Source organism: Podarcis tiliguerta, assembly GCF_965153285.1.
Source record: "Podarcis tiliguerta genome assembly, chromosome: 13".
NCBI classification, from domain to species: Eukaryota; Metazoa; Chordata; class Lepidosauria; order Squamata; family Lacertidae; genus Podarcis; species Podarcis tiliguerta.
Genome location: NC_139546.1, coordinates 28,281,949 through 28,299,601, shown reverse-complemented (window position 1 = coordinate 28,299,601; position 17,653 = coordinate 28,281,949). Strand labels below are relative to the sequence as shown.

At 39.4% G+C, this 17,653-nt stretch overlaps 2 protein-coding genes across 2 annotated transcripts in view; both read right to left on the bottom strand.

Annotated features, from left to right (window-relative positions):
• The window catches only part of LOC310662094 (vomeronasal type-2 receptor 26-like), a gene marked incomplete at both ends in the record, with an annotated part of 371,804 nt that overhangs the window by 344,730 nt on the left and 9,421 nt on the right, over positions 1–17,653 (bottom strand). The gene's annotated exons all lie outside the window — the stretch shown is intronic.
• Positions 236–17,485, bottom strand: LOC310662502 (uncharacterized protein; the record flags this gene model as incomplete). Its single annotated transcript, XM_083409438.1, has 6 exons — positions 236–1,225; positions 7,577–7,699; positions 9,933–10,160; positions 11,148–12,005; positions 13,479–13,770; positions 16,563–17,485. 6 exons carry the CDS (start codon positions 17,483–17,485, stop codon positions 236–238), a joined length of 3,414 nt encoding a protein of 1,137 aa, XP_083265564.1.

Genomic DNA, 17,653 nt, shown 5'->3' with positions numbered 1-17,653 from the left:
ATTTTTTTTAAAAAAATTATTTTGTTGTGAAAATCTGAATGCAAACATATTTTATTGGATATTTCTATTTAGATTAAAAAGAAGCTGTAGACCGATGTGGCAATGAGATGGGTTGGATCACACACACGCTAAAGTTACATGGAGCAGAAATAGATTAATATGCCCATCCCTGGTTGCAAATCCACATGTCCGGTACATATGATGTTCCATTTTCACCATTGCAGACATAATTTTCTCAGTGACTGAATTCACTGGGGAAATCAAACTTCTTCTTAGCAACCTGCACTTTGAGGATTATTTTTTTCAATGCTGCTTTCATATCCTTATTCCTCAACGTGTAGATCATAGGGTTGAGCATTGGAGTAACTACACTGTACACCACAGCTATGATTTTGTTCAGGTCAAAAGATGAACGGGTTGTTGGACTTACATACATGAAGATCACTGTCCCATAATACAAAGAAACGACAGTAAGATGGGAGGCACAAGTGGAGAAAGCCTTGCGGCGCCCATGTGAGGAAGGCATTCTCAATATGGTTATACTAATGTATATATAGGAGACAACAGTGGACAGGAACGTGCTCAGAATCACCATAGCAGAAAGGAAGAATACAATCTTCTGTGTAAGAGATGTGTCTACACAAGCCAGTTTTAGTAATGGTGGAATATCACAAAAGAAATGGTTTATCACATTGGGGCCACAAAAGGGTAAATTCACCACCACTATGGCAGCTACCATAGGGGCCAGACAGCCTCCTGCCCAGCAGGCAACCACGAGAAACACACACACTCTTTTATTCATGATTGTTGAATATCTGAGCGGATAGCATATGGCCACATATCTGTCGTAGGCCATCACTGCAAGGAGGAAGCACTCAGCTGTCCCAAGAAAAAAGAAGAAGTAGGACTGTAGCAAACAGGCAGCAAAGGAAATTGTGTGCACCCCCATCAACAAGATGGACAGCAGCTTAGGGACTGTTGAAGATGTATAGCCAATGTCCAAGAAAGAGAGGTTTCCCAGGAAGAAGTACATGGGGGTTTGAAGGTGGCTGTCTGTCTTAACTGTTATGATTATGATTATGTTGCCAGTCATTGTAAGAAGGTACATAGCAAGGAAGAGAAAAAAGAGGGCAATTTCCACCTTCCGAGTATTAGGGAAGCCCAGAATAATGAACGTTGTCACTATGGTATGGTTCAGAGGTTCCACAAACCAGTATTCTTGCATCTACAAGAAACAAACAAACAAACAAACAAACAAACAAACAGTATTGCAATGTCATGTCTTCTTATTTTTAAAAAATCCCAGTAAATATCACCAAACAACATTTCTGGATGTGACATTTCTATGAGAAGTCATTGCACAATGGTAGAGCATCTGCTCTGCATGCAGAAGGCCCCAGGTTCAATTCCTGATCTCTCCAGGTGGTGCTGGAAAAGAATCCTGTCTGAAACCTAAGTAGCCACTGACTGGCAGTGTATATAATACTAAGCTACATGGACCAGTAGTTTGACTCCGTATAAGACAGCTTCCTATATTCCTCTAATGGAAGCATGGAGATACCATGAAGTTTAACCTAGTGCAAAATATTAATACAGTTTAGGAAATTATTTTTGAAAGTGGGAATACAATTCTTTTTGAAAGTGGGTATACAATTGTAATAAAATTAATTAATAAACTCTTCAGTAGCACTTCAGTATTATTGTATCTTCGTTGGCAAGAAGCATTTTCATTTCTATCTCCTCCCCAATAACTGAAGGCTGGGATACAAAATCTGTAGCTGAAATTTTATGCAAATAAGTTGAGAGTCAAGGAGGAAGAATCTGTCCAAAGATACTTTTGTTGAATTGTTGACAGGTTTGTTTGTTATTAATAATATTCTCAGGCTGCAATCCAGTGCACGTTCAAGGCATGTGCATTGAACTGAATAGGACTTTACAAGTAAACCTGCATAGAATTCTGCATAGAATTCTAAGCAAGTTTATTGAGACACCAGAATATTATTATTAGGAGAAGTGATGTGTTGCAATTAAAACAAAATATTTGGGGTGACATAATCAAACTAAAGTTGTCTTTAGGAACAATCCTATGCACAAGAAACTGACATAAAGTAAGCCAGGCTTAAGTTAAACTGGTGTAGGTTTCACCAGATCCAAACTTAAATTACACCACCCTATTTGCCAGCTTAACTTTTGCAAGGTTGCCAAGTCATGTGATCAAGCTGGCCTGGGATTTAGCCTCCCCACTGGTCCTGGAATGCCCTGGAATGACCCTTTTCACTTTTTATGCTGACTTAAGATCTGCTGGGCTTGGCTCACCTGGCTAGATTCCAGCCGAGCTGGGGTGGGGTAGATACAGCAGTGTATCTCCAGCTAAGCCAGGAATGGGGAGTTATGCTGTCATAGCCTTGCTATGCTAGGAACCCCTCAGCTCAGCCAGACAAGTGCTGGATTCTAACCCCACTCATCCCAGGATATATTACAATATAGTTCTTCTCCTTGGTTCATAGATTTCAATAGGAGGAAGTTAACCATACGCTTATTTTGGCTGGACTGCATCCTGAGTTTCTCAGCCTTAGGCAATTTGAATGCCTAACATTTACTGATACATTTAGATTAATTTTATTATTTATAAATAAATAAATAAGTCCATCTCACTGGACTATGAAGGACAAACATATTGATGGGGGGGGGGAACAATAGCAATAATGATAAAAATGATCTGATCTGAGATCTGAGTCACTGCAAACCAAATTAACACACTGAAACAAAAAATGCAACAGACTTACTGTACAGGCTTAAAATTGTCACTTGGAGTTCAGGGTCTGTTTTTGACCTTTGTGTCTATTGTCAAAAAACAAATTCATAAATAAGGACTATTGTAAATGAATCCAGATATGTTATAACAGTTGTTTACAACATGCAATGAAATAAACTATAGGAGAAATCATCATAAGCAGTGTCCTTTTATTCCAAAGCACTGAGCACTGGCTGCTATATCAATTCTTATTAGTAGGATTAGTATCTCCAAGAATGCATGTCTCTTGGGTTTTGAACAATTTAGCCTAGTGAGAATTAAATGTATTCATGTGTTTTAATGATGAGAAAATAGTATCTAGGCAAGCAAATATAGGTTATCTTTTCAAAAAACCAAACAACCCAAAGATTAACCCAATGTTTTCTTCCCAATCTATTCAGATGTCTCTTGTTGCTTTCAAACACCACTTTTCCCCTTTCATTGTCTCTCCATACTCATTGTCTCAAAATATAACAACAGAATACTTTACTTATGAGTAAAATAGATCTTTATTCAGGCAAGTAGCAGTATAGGCTCAACAGTAAAGTGGTACCTTGGTTCCTGAATGGCTTGGCTCCTGAACAAATTGGCTCCTGAACGTCGCAAATCCGGAAGAAAGTGTTCTAATTTGTTAATGTTTTTTGGAAGCCGAACATCTGATGCAGCTTCAACAGCTTCTGATTGAGTGCCGGAAGCTCCTGCAGCCAATCGGAAGCCACACCTTGGTTTTCGAACAGTTTTGGGAGTCTAACAGACTTCTGGAACAGGTTAAGTTTGAGGACCAAGGTACCACTGTATAGGTTCAGCAGCAGATAAAGGAGTAGGAGACAAGAGTGCAGGAGCCAAACAAGGCATTCAGAAATTGAGAGAAATAACAGAGATGTCCCAACAAGCTACTGAAGGTGAAAACATGGTAGGCATCCGACTCTCACCTACGGAGGTGAAGCCTGATTCTCGGTGAAAAGACAGCGCTATTCCCTTATGTTTCCTCTATAGCCTCTGCCTTCTTCTGCTCAGCCAATGCTAGCAGCTGGTTGGTGCGCTCCCCTCCTGTCACCCTTGTTTTTTGGGGTTTCTAAAAGAGATTTAAAGAGATTTTCAGCAGACTCCTAACAGTGGACTCCTAAGGCCTACTCAGTACTGGTGCCCTCCCTATGGAGCATCCCTTCAGATGTCAAGGAGATAAAGAACTACATCACTTTTAGAAGACATCTGAAGGCATCCCTGTATTGCGATTTTTTTAGGTTTGATATTTTACTATGTTTTATATATGTTGTAAGTCACCCAGAGTGGATGGGGAAACCCAAGCAGATGGGTGGGGTATTAATAATAACAGTAATAGTAATAGTAATAATTATAATGTCTTCTAAGAAGTAAGTACAATTGGATTTAGTGTGGCTCACTCTTAGGTAAGTGGGGTTGCAACTGAAGTTTCAACGTGCAATCCTGTATTGCAATGTTTGTCGACATTGGTTATAAATCTGCTCTAATAGGATAATAGTGTTAAACATAAGAAATGAATTAATTAAATTAATGGTAGTGTACTCAGAGTAAACCCATGTAAATGAATGAATATGTTAGTCTTGTCTATTAACTTAAGGGGTCCACTCTGATTAGAACTAGTATTGAATACCACCCTATCTGCTTCAGCTTTCCACAAAAGCAGTCCCTATTCCTGAAATTAAAGGGGCCTGCCTTCACAAGCACTTTTCTCATAAGGTAGATGACCAAGGAAGATCTAACCATTTAATTGTCATCTCCTGTATCTTCTCCATCTCTACAGTGTGGTTTTTGGCTGATATAAAATGAGATCCAACAATATCACAGATGTGGGTGGAGATCGTATTTTAACATTGAATATCTCCCCTCCTCAGTACCTTTCACTTCAAAGGCCCATTGGTTCCAATCATACATTCCATTTAATGAGACATAAATTGTCAATTAAGTAGATAGTCAGGAAGTATGGCGCTGAAAATGAAATGAAAAGCATTTTGCTGCTCACACAGTTTTTATTCTGAACTGCTAATTATTCTCAGATAAGCACATAGGAGGTTATAAGGCTCAGCAAAAGCATTATATAGTCCACTTCTGGTCTTGCTGACTTGCTGCTCATTGCTGGAAGCAACTGGAATCACTGCAAAATAATTCTCTTGATGGTTCAATAAAATTAGGGTTGCAATGTGTCCAGGAAAACGTGGACATGTCCAACATGCCCTTCCAGGTGGATTTTTACATTTTAAAGGAAATATTGGGGGGTTGGGGCTCGGGCTCGGGAGGCTTGGGCAGCTTGGGCTTGGACTTGGAGCTTGGGCTTGGAGCTGTTCTGCATGCTGCAACCACTGCCAGCCTGAGCTGGGGAAAGAGGTGCACAGGTGGAGCAACAGCCCTGTGCATCCGCACACCTCTTTCCCTGGCTCAGGATAGCAGTGGCTCAGGCTGTTCTCCTTTTTCGCTCTTCAAGATATGGCAAGCCTAATGAAATTCTTTTTTCTTAAAGAATTGGTCCCTAGTGTTCATTTCTGGCTTCAAAATAATGATGTACATTTTAGGGACAAATATGCATCCCAGCAACCCAGCACTCGAGGCCAGAATGGAGAAGATCTCCACAGCCACCATGTATTTGCCTTTGGTACTCAGATAGGCTGGAATGAAAGATATCCAGACACTGCAGAAGACCAACATGCTGAAGGTGATAAACTTGGCTTCATTGAAACTGTCAGGCAGTTTTCTGGCTAGGAAGGCCACTGTGAAGCTGACACTGGCCTGAAAGCCCATGTAGCCCAGGACCGTGTAAAACATGGCATCTGAGCCTTCATTACATTGCAGCACAATCTCCTCAGGCTGTGTGATCATATCAAGGTCTGGGAATGGAGGAGAAGTGAATAGCCAGACAGAACAGATGCCAACTTGAACAAGAGAGCCAAAAAGGATAAAATAGCTGGATAGTCTTTTCCCCACCCATTTCCTCATCTTGCTTCCAGGCCTTGTGGCCATAAATGCCACAACCACAATGATGGTCTTAGCCAGGACACACGAAAGTGCAAGAGAGAATATGTTTCCAAATGCTGCTTGTCGAAGAAGGCAGGTCACCTTGCTGGGTCGTCCAATGAACAGCAAGGAGCAAAGGAAGCAGAGCAAAAGGGAGATTAGCAGAAGGTAGGTGAGGTCCCGATTGTTGGCTTTGACAATGGGGGTATTCTGGTGTTTGATGAAGGTTCCAAGCACCAGGACTGTGAACAGTGCAAAACAAACTGCCACAGAAGCCAAATTGATTCCTAAAATGTCATCATAGACTAGACAAGTTATGACTTTAGAGATACATCTGTTTTTATTGTTGTTTGGATGTTCATCTTCTGGACATTTTTCACACTTATCTGCATCTGTAAGAAATATATATACCGTCTGAATAACAGGTACATACCTCTTTTAAATGTCTTATGTAATATGGCCAACCTGCTCCATGTGATTGCATGCTTTCTATTTTTTGGTGACTCCTTGATCTGAAAGCAACCCAAACCAAAACAGAGTGCTTTCAGATGAGTAAAACACTTTACAAGGATGGTGGAATTAATGCAGGTAGGGGGAGCCTGTTGCCTTCCATCTTTTCTTAATTGAATTACAGCTTCAACCATTCCTGACCATTTACCATATAGTTACTGCTGATGGAAGTTGCAGTCCAACAACATATAGAGAGCCATCCCTGGATTAATGGATCAAAACCAGCACAGAGCTGTTGTAGAAGTATCATCCTTGAATAGGGTTGCCATATTTTTAAAAAAGAAAGCAAAAACCCTTACACATTTGTAGGTTGGCCGTGATACGAGGCAGGAGGTTGGGTGAATGGGTGGGCAAGAGGCAATTGGCGACAGCGGGATTAGTGAGCGAGTGATCAGCAGTGGTGGGATGAGCGGGCAATCAGTGACCTGCCTGCAAGGGACATAACCCACAAGGTGACCTGGGGGGCTGAGCACACTCCAAGCGTGCATGCAATACTATGCCCCCCCCCCCCGAGCTCTGCCCACTCCCGTACACTTTCCTGCCCTCCCTCTCCAAGTTTCACACCTGCGCCTGATTCTCCTTTCTTGACAGCGCTGGCAGCTGGCGCATTTATTTTAATCGATAAATAGGTAAAGAGATAAATAGGTAAAGAGTTAAATAAACCCAGACATTTTGGGTAAAATGATAAAATACACCTACATGGATGTGCTGGTGCCCAAAAAGAAGACATGTCCAGGAAATCCTGGACATATGGCAATCCTACCCTTGAACAGGTAATATCCTACGTTATCCAGTTGTATACTTTACTGTCAATCTGACACTAAACTGTTTTGAAGTGCAGGGTAATTATTTTTTTCCCCAATGGCAATTTCCTATAGGATGAAAATGCACAAAATAATTTGTGGTCCCTTAAATTCCAAATCTTGTTCCTGCCACTCAATTAAATGTTTATTTTAACTGACCTTGTACCAGTAAAATAAAATCCATGCATTTGTTTTCTGGAATTCATAACACACATTCATCACATCATGAAACCCTAAGTGCAGCTGTTCACCAATCCAGCTGCAAACCAAAGCCAGTTTTGCTGAGCTTCAGCAATATGTTGGCCTGATATGCTTTCAGATCTAACTCTGGGGCACTATTTGGTTTTCCTGTTGGTTACAGATAGCACCTTGAGTATTAAATGAGAAGATGAAATAATGGAGAATGGCACGACTATTTGAAAAGAATACTAGATGCAGTTTCTTTCAGAAATTAGAATGTAGAGATTTTTGAATCACGTACCCACTTGGTTTGAAATTGTCCCGTCTGCACATTTGAAACAATCATAGCAGCAAGATTGTTCTCCTTCACGGACTTTTCTGTGATATCCAAGATGACATCTTTCACTGCATAAAGAATGTGGTACTGTCTAACAAAAAATACAAGGGAATGCAGTTTAAATCAATATAATTAGATTTTGATTCAATGGTTTAAACTTTGTTTATCCACCCACCCCGTAAAAGCCCTGGCATATATAGTAGTACCTCGGGTTAAGAACTTAATTCGTTCTGGAGGTCCGTTCTTAACTTGAAACTGTTCTTAACCTGAAGCACCACTTTAGCTAATGGGGCCTCCTGCTGCGGCTGCGCCACCACTGCACGATTTCTGTTCTCATCCTGAAGCAAAGTTCTTAACCCGAGGTAATATTTCTGGGTTAGCGGAGTCTGTAACCTGAAGCGTATGTAACCTGAAGCATATGTAACCCAAGGTACCACTGTATAGATATAAAATTTCCTATTCACATCATTCACTTTGCCTTTAATGTATCTCAAGACTCTTTGTTGGTTTTGCTGCAAGAGACTAAAAGGGTGCTTTAAATTCATTAACTTCAGAGGGGAACATGCAGGGAAAGTCATTGATCTATAAATACCAGTTGATGGCTGAGACGTACATATCTATTGTGTGTTATGTAAAGAAATGTGTAAATACATACAGTATATTTCTGCATTAGTGAATGATAAAATAGATCACAGACTTGTGCAAAATATACCAATTCCAACGTAGCAGAAAATGCTAGGTGTGAATGAATGTTGTAATGTATTAAAGCATGTCAATATTTTTATAGGAGGGTGGACAACAAGTGCAATAAGGCCCCAGGAATCACATTCAGCCCTCCGATCTGAGGTTTCCAGTGCCTGTTATAACAGAATTAACATTTTGTATTCTCTCTATAATTTCTTTCTTTCTATATAAGAAAAATAAAAAAGTGATAATAACATTGTCATTGACATCACCAATGGGCGGAATACTCCATCAATCCAAATTCAAAAGTATTGATTCATGCAGGCTGTCCAAATGTCCAAATAGGTAACTAAATAAGACTGGTCATGATAAACACTGTGTTCAAATATCTCAAATTCCAAAGGGCAACAGAGGGAGAGTTAGTCAACACTTTAGCTTTTCTTCTTGTTAAAAAGGGGTGGGGAACTCACATGCCACATCTTTTAAGGTAAGCTGACACTCATCTGAAAGTTGCCACATACATTCTGAAGTCAGTGCTATCACATTTTTCAGATGGAATGTAATCACACCTTCCCTAATTAACATACCGTATTTTTCGCTCTATAGGATGCACTCTTTCCCTTCTAAAAAATAAGGGGAAATGTGTGTGCATCTTATGGAGCGAATGCAGGCTGCACGACTAAGCCCAAAGCCAGTACAGGGAGACGGAGTGCTGTGCAGCGCTCCATCTCTCTGTTCTAGCTTGGGGATGGCTGTGCAAAGCCTCCGCAGGGCAGCGGGGTGAAGGCACCCCACTGCCTTGCGGAGGCTTCAAAGGCTTCAAAGGCTGTCCCCGAAGCCAGAACAGAGAGATGGAGTGCTGTTCTAGCTTGGGGATGGCTGCGCAAAGCCTCCTCAGGGCAGACTTCACCCCGCTGCCCTGCGGAGGCTTCATAGTCTGTTCCCGAAGCCAGAACAGCAAGAGGCTATCCCAGAAGCCAGATCCCTCTTGCTGTTCTGGTTTCTGGGGTTCAGAATTTTTTTCTTCTAGTTTCCTCCCCCCCCCCCTTATCGTCTGGTGCGTCCTATAGAGTGAAAAATACAGTAGCTATTAAATACTTCTTTTATTCATTACATTGGCTAGCTTCTACTACTTTATCAGAAAACCAGGGGACATTTTTAGTTATTCCAGACAACCCAATATATTAAATGGTGAAGCAACGGCTGTGGTAAAGGCTTCTATATATATTTTTCCACCATCAGCAGACATTGTACCCTGAAGTGGGTTGCAGCCTTTGTTTAGTTGTACACTTCACAGGTTTTCCAACAAAAGTGCTCTAACCCTTCCTGTTACATGATTACACAGACCTCAAAATATCAGGGAACCACTTAGGATGCTAAATATGATTGCATCAGCTTTCCTAATTTCAGAAGTTGACCAAAGGTTTAACCAAATTGCCAAAATTTATGATAGGAAAATCTCCAAAAACTCATAGAAAACCTTCCAGATCCTGGGTAGATCATACAACCATCTCCCCCTCAAAAGAACATGTACACAAAATGTGCAGCAACCTTTAAAACAAAATGACAAGTTTCAAAAATAGATGATTGGAAAAGAAAATGCAAATCTGAAGGTATTACACACTGGAGTACCTACCAGGTTGAATTTGTTGGGCCATATAATGTCACGTTCCTTCATGTAAACTTTTTGATCTGAGGAAGCATGAGAAACTACTGTTCCAACTTTTACTTTGGTGAAAGAATTGTTGGAGAAAGTAACCATGTTAAGAATATCATATCCAATGGATGATTCCAAGTTTTCATTGAAATATATTTCATCTCCAGCACTGTTGTTAAAACGGATCTTTCTCAAAAAAGTGTGAAGCTAGATGAAAATGCAGAGCTTCAGAATTTACCAAATAGAGAAAATGTTTGCAAGCATGTTCCTGGCAAGGCGATGCATAAATTTCAGTGCTTACAATAATTAAGTTTTCATGTCGAAATGCATGTTTGATGGCAGGGAGGAATGGTCTAACTATTAATGAGTTGTGTTCTTCCCTAAATTGCAAAGATGACACAATTTTTCAGTGCTGCTTTTTAATTGTGTATTCATAAATCAATTAATTAAAAAACACACACACCCTAGAATGAGTTCAACATTTTTCCTTGGGTGTTGAATAAATCTACTCTACTAGCATTTTCCAGGTGAAAGTGAAACCTAGTATTCTTCCTCACTAGTGCTCACTATTGACTCTTGCTTCCAGGAAATAAAATGAAAATAGAGAAAGGAAATAAAATGAAAATGGAGACACAGAGCTTTGCAAAACACAAGGAGGGAAGAGGGAGAAGGAGCAGAATAATAAAAAGGGATGACCAATGAAAGTACAGTGGTACCTCAGGTTAATTACTTAATTTGTTCCGGAGGTCCTTTCTTAACCTGAAACTGTTCTTAACCTGAAGCACCACTTTAGCTAATGGGGCCTCCTGCTGCCGCGCGCTGCCAGAGCACGATTTCTGTTCTCATCCTGAAGCAAAGTTCTTAACCTGAAGCACTATTTCTGTATTAGTTCTGTAACCTGAAGCGTATGTAACCTGAAGCATATATAACCTGAGGTACCACAGTATGTCCTACTGAGTTCCACGATTGTCTCAATTGTAATAGTTTTAATTGTAATAGATTGTAAATAGTTATGTATACTAAAAAGAGCATCAGTAAAATACATGGAAGGCTTCATAAGGTGTACAGGGCAGCCTACACAACATAACATGAGTACACAATTGAGTGTCTAATTTTTTAGCCCATCTGTAAAATGCAAATACAAGATCCAGCACACCTTTGCAAATAACTTGAGGTTATCTCATCTAACATTACCTCCCATTGTTCCATTCTCCAAAGGTCCAATCTGAGTGCTTCTCCCATCAACACCCTTCTAGAAGAGTACACGACATGTAAAGAATGTGCCATAGCATAGATGGCATTATAGATAGCATAGCTCTCACCAGACATACTCATTTCAAATATAGTATTTGGAAGATGCTCCAGCATTTCCTCCCCAGAACAGAGATTGATATTTACTTCAGCCGCAAATGAATTTGAAATTGAACACTGAAACATAGCATACCAGAATTGTTGGATAAAAAGGTCATTTTGGTGCTGGTAAGGATTGAAGTTCTGGAGAAAGCTCCAGAATCCTGGTACCTCCTTTCTGTGGATTGCCATGGACAAGGAACCATGGAAGATTTTGAAATCCCACTCTTTTAGAAAAAAGGCTGAGGTCAAGTCCCACTGAGCTGGAATGATCCAAACTTTCTTTAAGGGTGTCTTCTTGAATGGTTGATGTAGATATAATGTTAACTGAAAAACCTTCATAGCATAAGTGTCTCCATATGCAATGATCACATTGGCTGTGGTCACGCTAAGGGCAAACAAATCCTCTTCTTTATAATGAAATTTATATCCATATTCATCCACTCCACTGAAGGCGACATGTGGTACCTTTTCTGCAAAAGCGATGCAGATGTAATTCCTACTGAACACTGATTTCAAGCGTAGTGCAAACTCAGCCCCATTATCATCATCGGATACAATGAGTCCAACCCATGTCCATCCAAAATATTTTATCAAGTGCACTATTCCTTCATCCTGAGAGACTTCATTTGGAACCATTTGGTAGAAAAAGGGGAACTGAGGTTTATCCTTTAGTGCTGGGTGAACTGAACTATAACTGAGCTATGTAAGAAAGAACATAATGGTTTTTTATTTTTTATTTTTTGCAGTTCTGAAAAAGACACAAGAGCTTAACCACACACAAAACTAGTCCCAGTAAAACAGGTTCTTTCTTAGTATAAGTTTGAATTTTTCACAGAAAAATATTCTTCTGAAAAAGCAGATAAGAAGGACTTGCCAGACTCCTTTTTAACTTTCTCTTCTTATCTTTCTACTCGTCTGCTAATCTTCCTTTTTAGTATGAATGGGGAGACACTAAGTAAAGAGATAAGAGCAAACATGGAAAAATGGAGGCCAATGACCCATCTCCTCCAGCAATCTCTGCTGCGATGCCTTCTGAATTATCAATAGGGTATGGTGGAATTTAAAAATTGCTACTTTTCACATGAAGATTATAATTTCTATCCAAATTCTTATTTCAAAGCCACTCTAACGTGCAGCAGCTCCTTCATCATATTTGAATTATTATCTCTCTTCATTCAATATGTTAAAAACTTCTTAAGGAAAAAATATAAATATTGACCAATTCTGAAATAACAGAAAATGTCTATTTTCCCCTCATTTTGAGGACATGCAGATGAAGAATGAATGGCTCAATGAATATCGTTTTCCAGCTGAAAGCCTTCAGACAGTGTTTGTCACTGCCATATCTCAAATTTTAAATAGAAGAGGGTTGGGACTGAAAATACAATTTTTCAAAAGGAAGAATAAAATGGTGGTGATGGTCTGGTAACACCATCAGTTGTAATATCAAGTTAATACTCTTGACATTGGTGGACATATCTACACCTGAAACAACATTGCTTCTCAGGGTTGCATTCCTGGTTGACCTAAGGAGTGTTTTTGCAGTCCCCTAGGAAGAGATGGGAAGAAGGATCTGATGGAACACCATGTGGAACAGACAGATTGTTTCCCTCTGCAGGTTCTGCTTATGCTTGGAATTAATCAAGTCGCCATAGTTCAAGCCAGCTGCTGTGCCCTTACATTTATTTCCCCAGCCTAAAAAGGATTTCTCTGCTTCCTTTGTAGCAGGGGGGCTCATTCATTTCATATCACAGAAATAGTGGCAGAAAAAAGCTTCAGGTGTTTTCACCTGCATAAAGTTGCTGTTAGACAGCATCAGCACCAGTGTGTGCATATGAAATAACAGAAAATGGCTATTTCCCCCTCAATCTGAGGACATGCAGAACTCAACTGGGAACTCAGCTTGTCTATCCTGAACAAACAAGTAAATCAAATATTCGGTATACAATGTAACTTTTAAAGTCTGTCAGGACTTGATAGACCCACCCACTCCACAAAAAGAAAGGGGAAAACAAAAAAGGCCAAGAAGAAAAAGGAGCACTGAAACTTTCAGGCCTAGATAGCAGCACATGGTGTTTGTATTGATCTTCAACTGTTACACAGATTCAATGAGCATTCCTCCCTGCTTTCCTTGGACGAATATGATTTAATGTCCCCTACACACATTCCTACCTGGGGAATCTTATAAAGGCCTAAGACGTTGGCTATCTGCATGGAAGTGTCAGATGTTAGCCCTCCAACAATTGCTGAAATCTGGGGTTTCTTCCCACACTTGAAATTAGGGAAACTTTCTTTTTGTGAAGACAAAAGGCTCAGGATGATATCATAGCTCATCATTTGAAGGTTGAAATTGTCATAGATGTGGAACCCCAAGGTAACATTGGGTAAGAGTTTTGGGTTCTTGTTGATCTCATCAATAGCAAAAACAATAGCAAGCACATGTTGGAAGCGCTTCAGCAGCGGCCTAAAAGGAAATAATTTCAGGATTATTTGTTCATTGTTATAGCTTTTGAAATCCAGGAGAAATCAGAAAAACAGTACAGTTAAACAAAAATCAAACATTAGTTGGCTTAACTTTCTATTGGCTTAAATCTTGACAGCTAGAAGAGAATGGTTTTCAGTTACTTTGCCTGAAAGCATTTATTTATTTTAAAAAAGCTAACACACAGGACTCAGCTACATTAGTTTTAAAAAATCATTTTAAATGTGTTATACCACTGTGACACCATATGGCGATGTAGAGTTTGGCCTTTCGGCAATGTGATTTCCCATTACAAGGTTCAAAATGTGTTTTCCAGAAATGGTTTTTTGATGTGTCGAGATCCAGCCTCAGTGTCAGGATTGAGGGCCTGAAGAATAAACAGTTTCAAGGGAAATCATTGCTCAGCTACAGAGCAGTCATAAAGCCACTGTGCCTTTATATGCTGCCTTGGGTTCAACCAATTGAAGTGAACATGAATTTTAGTTCATGAAAACTTAGGCCAGAATAAATGTTAGTCTTTAAATGAACTAGGACTCGCTGCTGCTGCTGCTGCTGCTGCAACAAGCAAAAGTAAATATTCCTCTGGAAGTTATGTGATGAACATGAGTTGAAATGCAATCTGGATGCATAGACATCAGTCACTTTGCAGTGTGTACAATTATCACAATGTGCCTGCACTCTTCCACACTGGTTAGCATGAACTATCCAATCTCGGGGCAGGGTAGATTTAAGAAATTATTTCTCAACGCCTTATTATCCCTTAGATTTAGTTACTTGGCACTGTTACTGTGACAATCATGTTTGAATCCTTCTGATTGCTCCATAACCTAATAAAGTAGAGTTACTGTATCACATTTCCTTGCATGTTGTTGTTTAGTCGTTTATTTGTGTCCGACTCTTTGTGACCCCATGGACCAGAGCACGCCAGGCACTCCTGTCTTCCACTGCATACCCTTAGGCAAAATCTCAAAGGACTCTTCTTTTGGTGTGGGAGTATGAAGAGATAAAAGTTACTCAATGCTGTTACTATGGCATCAAACTTGGAATTTACATATTTGCCCTACATTCAAATAAAGCACAGACTTACTGAAACACATTTTTCTTGAAACACGCAGGTATATTCGTGAAGTTCTCATATGAATAAATACTATCATGCAATGATAAAATTCCCCCAATGACATGCTTTTTAGGGTTATAATAATCAAAGTAGCAATTGTTGTGTCCTCCATGGCTCCCCTTGAAGTTGTCACTGATAGCCTGTGGCAGCAACAGAAGGAGCAGAAGCAAGAACAGCATTTTGGATCCCTGCAGTTTAGTCAATGACTCAATCATTCATCCATTCATATGTACAAACAGCTGAAACTATACTCCACTTTGTAGACCTAAGCATCTGATCTGACATTATTCACCCTCATTTTGGTGGAGCCCTTTCATGCTCATCCTTGCATTTCAAGGGCAAAGAGCAATTACTAATAACAGATGTCATGGCCTTAATAACTATTATTTTCAATTGATATTCTGTCTATTATTTACAATTCGGAAGTTGTATCAAGAAATCCCTGGAGCTTTGAAATTAAGAAAACCTCACTCACCACATTTGTGATAATTATAAGGGAGTTAATCATATTTTTAAAATCTTTTACTTTTGGAGGTCTCTGTGCTGCACAACAGTTTTATAATTTAAAAAATATAACCAGACATTTACTAAAGGCCATTTATAATTGTCTGTGGATATCTAGCAGGTGTTTTCACTGTATTCTTTTTGGCACCTGCTAAAAATAATAATAATGCTTGATGGTTGTACAGGGAAGCTGAGATTTAACTCTGTATTTTCATCACAGACCACATTGTTACCAGACTGTAAAAGACTGAAGGCAGTCTTGACCACAAACTCTAAATGAATGTTAACATTATTTAAAATAAATAGGGAATAATGTCTCTATGGAAAAATGTGATTATATTGAAATAAAGTGCGGAAGTAGAACAGCCACTGAAGTAGTGGTATATGTATGTTTTGGGGCAGATATGATGGCAGTGATCAAGAACTCAGTGGTTCCAATTTATCCATCACTCTTTATTAGCCAAGAACCTGTTAATTCACAACTGATGCTATCCAATAGTAACAGTCAATGCATGGATACACAATTAAACACATACTTTGTGTAATGGAAAATTCTATATAGGGTGAGAGATCAAAATTAAGAGAACTTCAAGAAAATCATTTTCAGCTTTCTTGCATCTGGGAACATTCACACAGCTACATATGGAAAGTGATTCTATAAACAGCTTTTGGGGTTTCTATGGCAATTGAAATATTCTTAAAGTACCTTTAGTCCTCTACTTGTGAGTATTAGGTGGGGTTAGAGGAACAACATTTTTTCTAAATTCCTAGTAAAATGAAATAGCTGTCAAAAGAATATTGTAATATTTTTCTATTAGTCACATTTACACACCACTTTTCCTCTGAAAATCTTAAATTTACTTACATATGGTTCCAAGATGGTCCTCAAGGAACATCTTCAGAGCCAGCTGTTCTTCAGAGCAAAATTGTGCTATATAGATTCAGATTATCTTGCAAGTCTATTGTTACCGTACTATTGGTGTTGTACATTTTAATGTTCCACAGTTAGTAATAAAAAGAAATAATATGATCATGCAATTAAATATTATAGCAATTACTGTTATGAACTCTATCACAAGCCTTTAATTTTTGCACAGGCTGACAGTGTCTCATAGACAACTCTCTGCTTTTAAAACAAGGATATCAGTTGGACGGGATTAGTTTCAACACTGTCTTCCTGAGAGCTCCTTTCACTTCTTTGTTCCTCAGACTGTAGATAATTGGATTCAGTATGGGAGTAATAACAGAATAGAAGAGAGAGAGAAGCTTATCCACATTCAGAGAGTAGCTAGATTTGGGGCGTATGTATATAAAAATGGCCGTCCCATAAAACAAGGAGACAACAACAAGGTGTGAGGAGCAGGTGGAGAAGGCCTTCTGGCGGCTCTGGGCTGATTTCATCCTCAAGATAGTAGAAATGATGTGGAAATAAGACATAAGGATCAGCATGAAAGGCATCAGGATTACAAATGCAGCAGCTACAATGATTTGGATTTCGTTCCAGTATGTGTCCCCACACACTAGTTTTAGCACTGGCTGGATTTCACAAAAGAAATGGTTGATGACCTTGGAGTCACAGAAGGGCAGGTGGAAAATGAAGGTGGTATGACCCACAGCCACCAGACAGCCACAAGCCCAAGAAAAGGCAGCGAAATGGACACATGCTCTCTTTCTCATAATTACCGGGTAGCGCAGTGGATTGCATATAGCGATGTAGCGATCATATGCCATGATGGCTAGCAGACAGCACTCAGTGGCACCAAAGAAGAGGAAAAAATACATTTGAGTGGCACATGCACGTAAAGATATGGTTTTGTCCAGAGCGACAGTGTTCTCAAGCAACTTGGGGATTGTGACTGAAGTATAGCAGATCTCCAGGAAAGACAAGTTCCTGAGGAAGAAGTACATGGGAGTGTGGAGGGCAGCATCAACACTAATGATGACAATGATGATGACGTTGCCAAATACAGTGACAAGGTAGATGCACAGGAACACTACAAAGAAAAGGAGTTTGAAATCTGAAACATTAGAAAAACCCAGTAAAATAAATGCATTCACTGAGGTGCTATTTTCCATTGTTTTTTCTTTGATATCTTTTGTCCATGCAGTAGACTTGGAAGAAAAGGAAGGGGACATAAATGAGAAAAAATATGGAAATGGAATTATTTGCATTTTTCAAATGATTCTAAAGATGCTAGGAAACTATAATTCACAATAAACAATATCTCACCTATGAATTTTGCT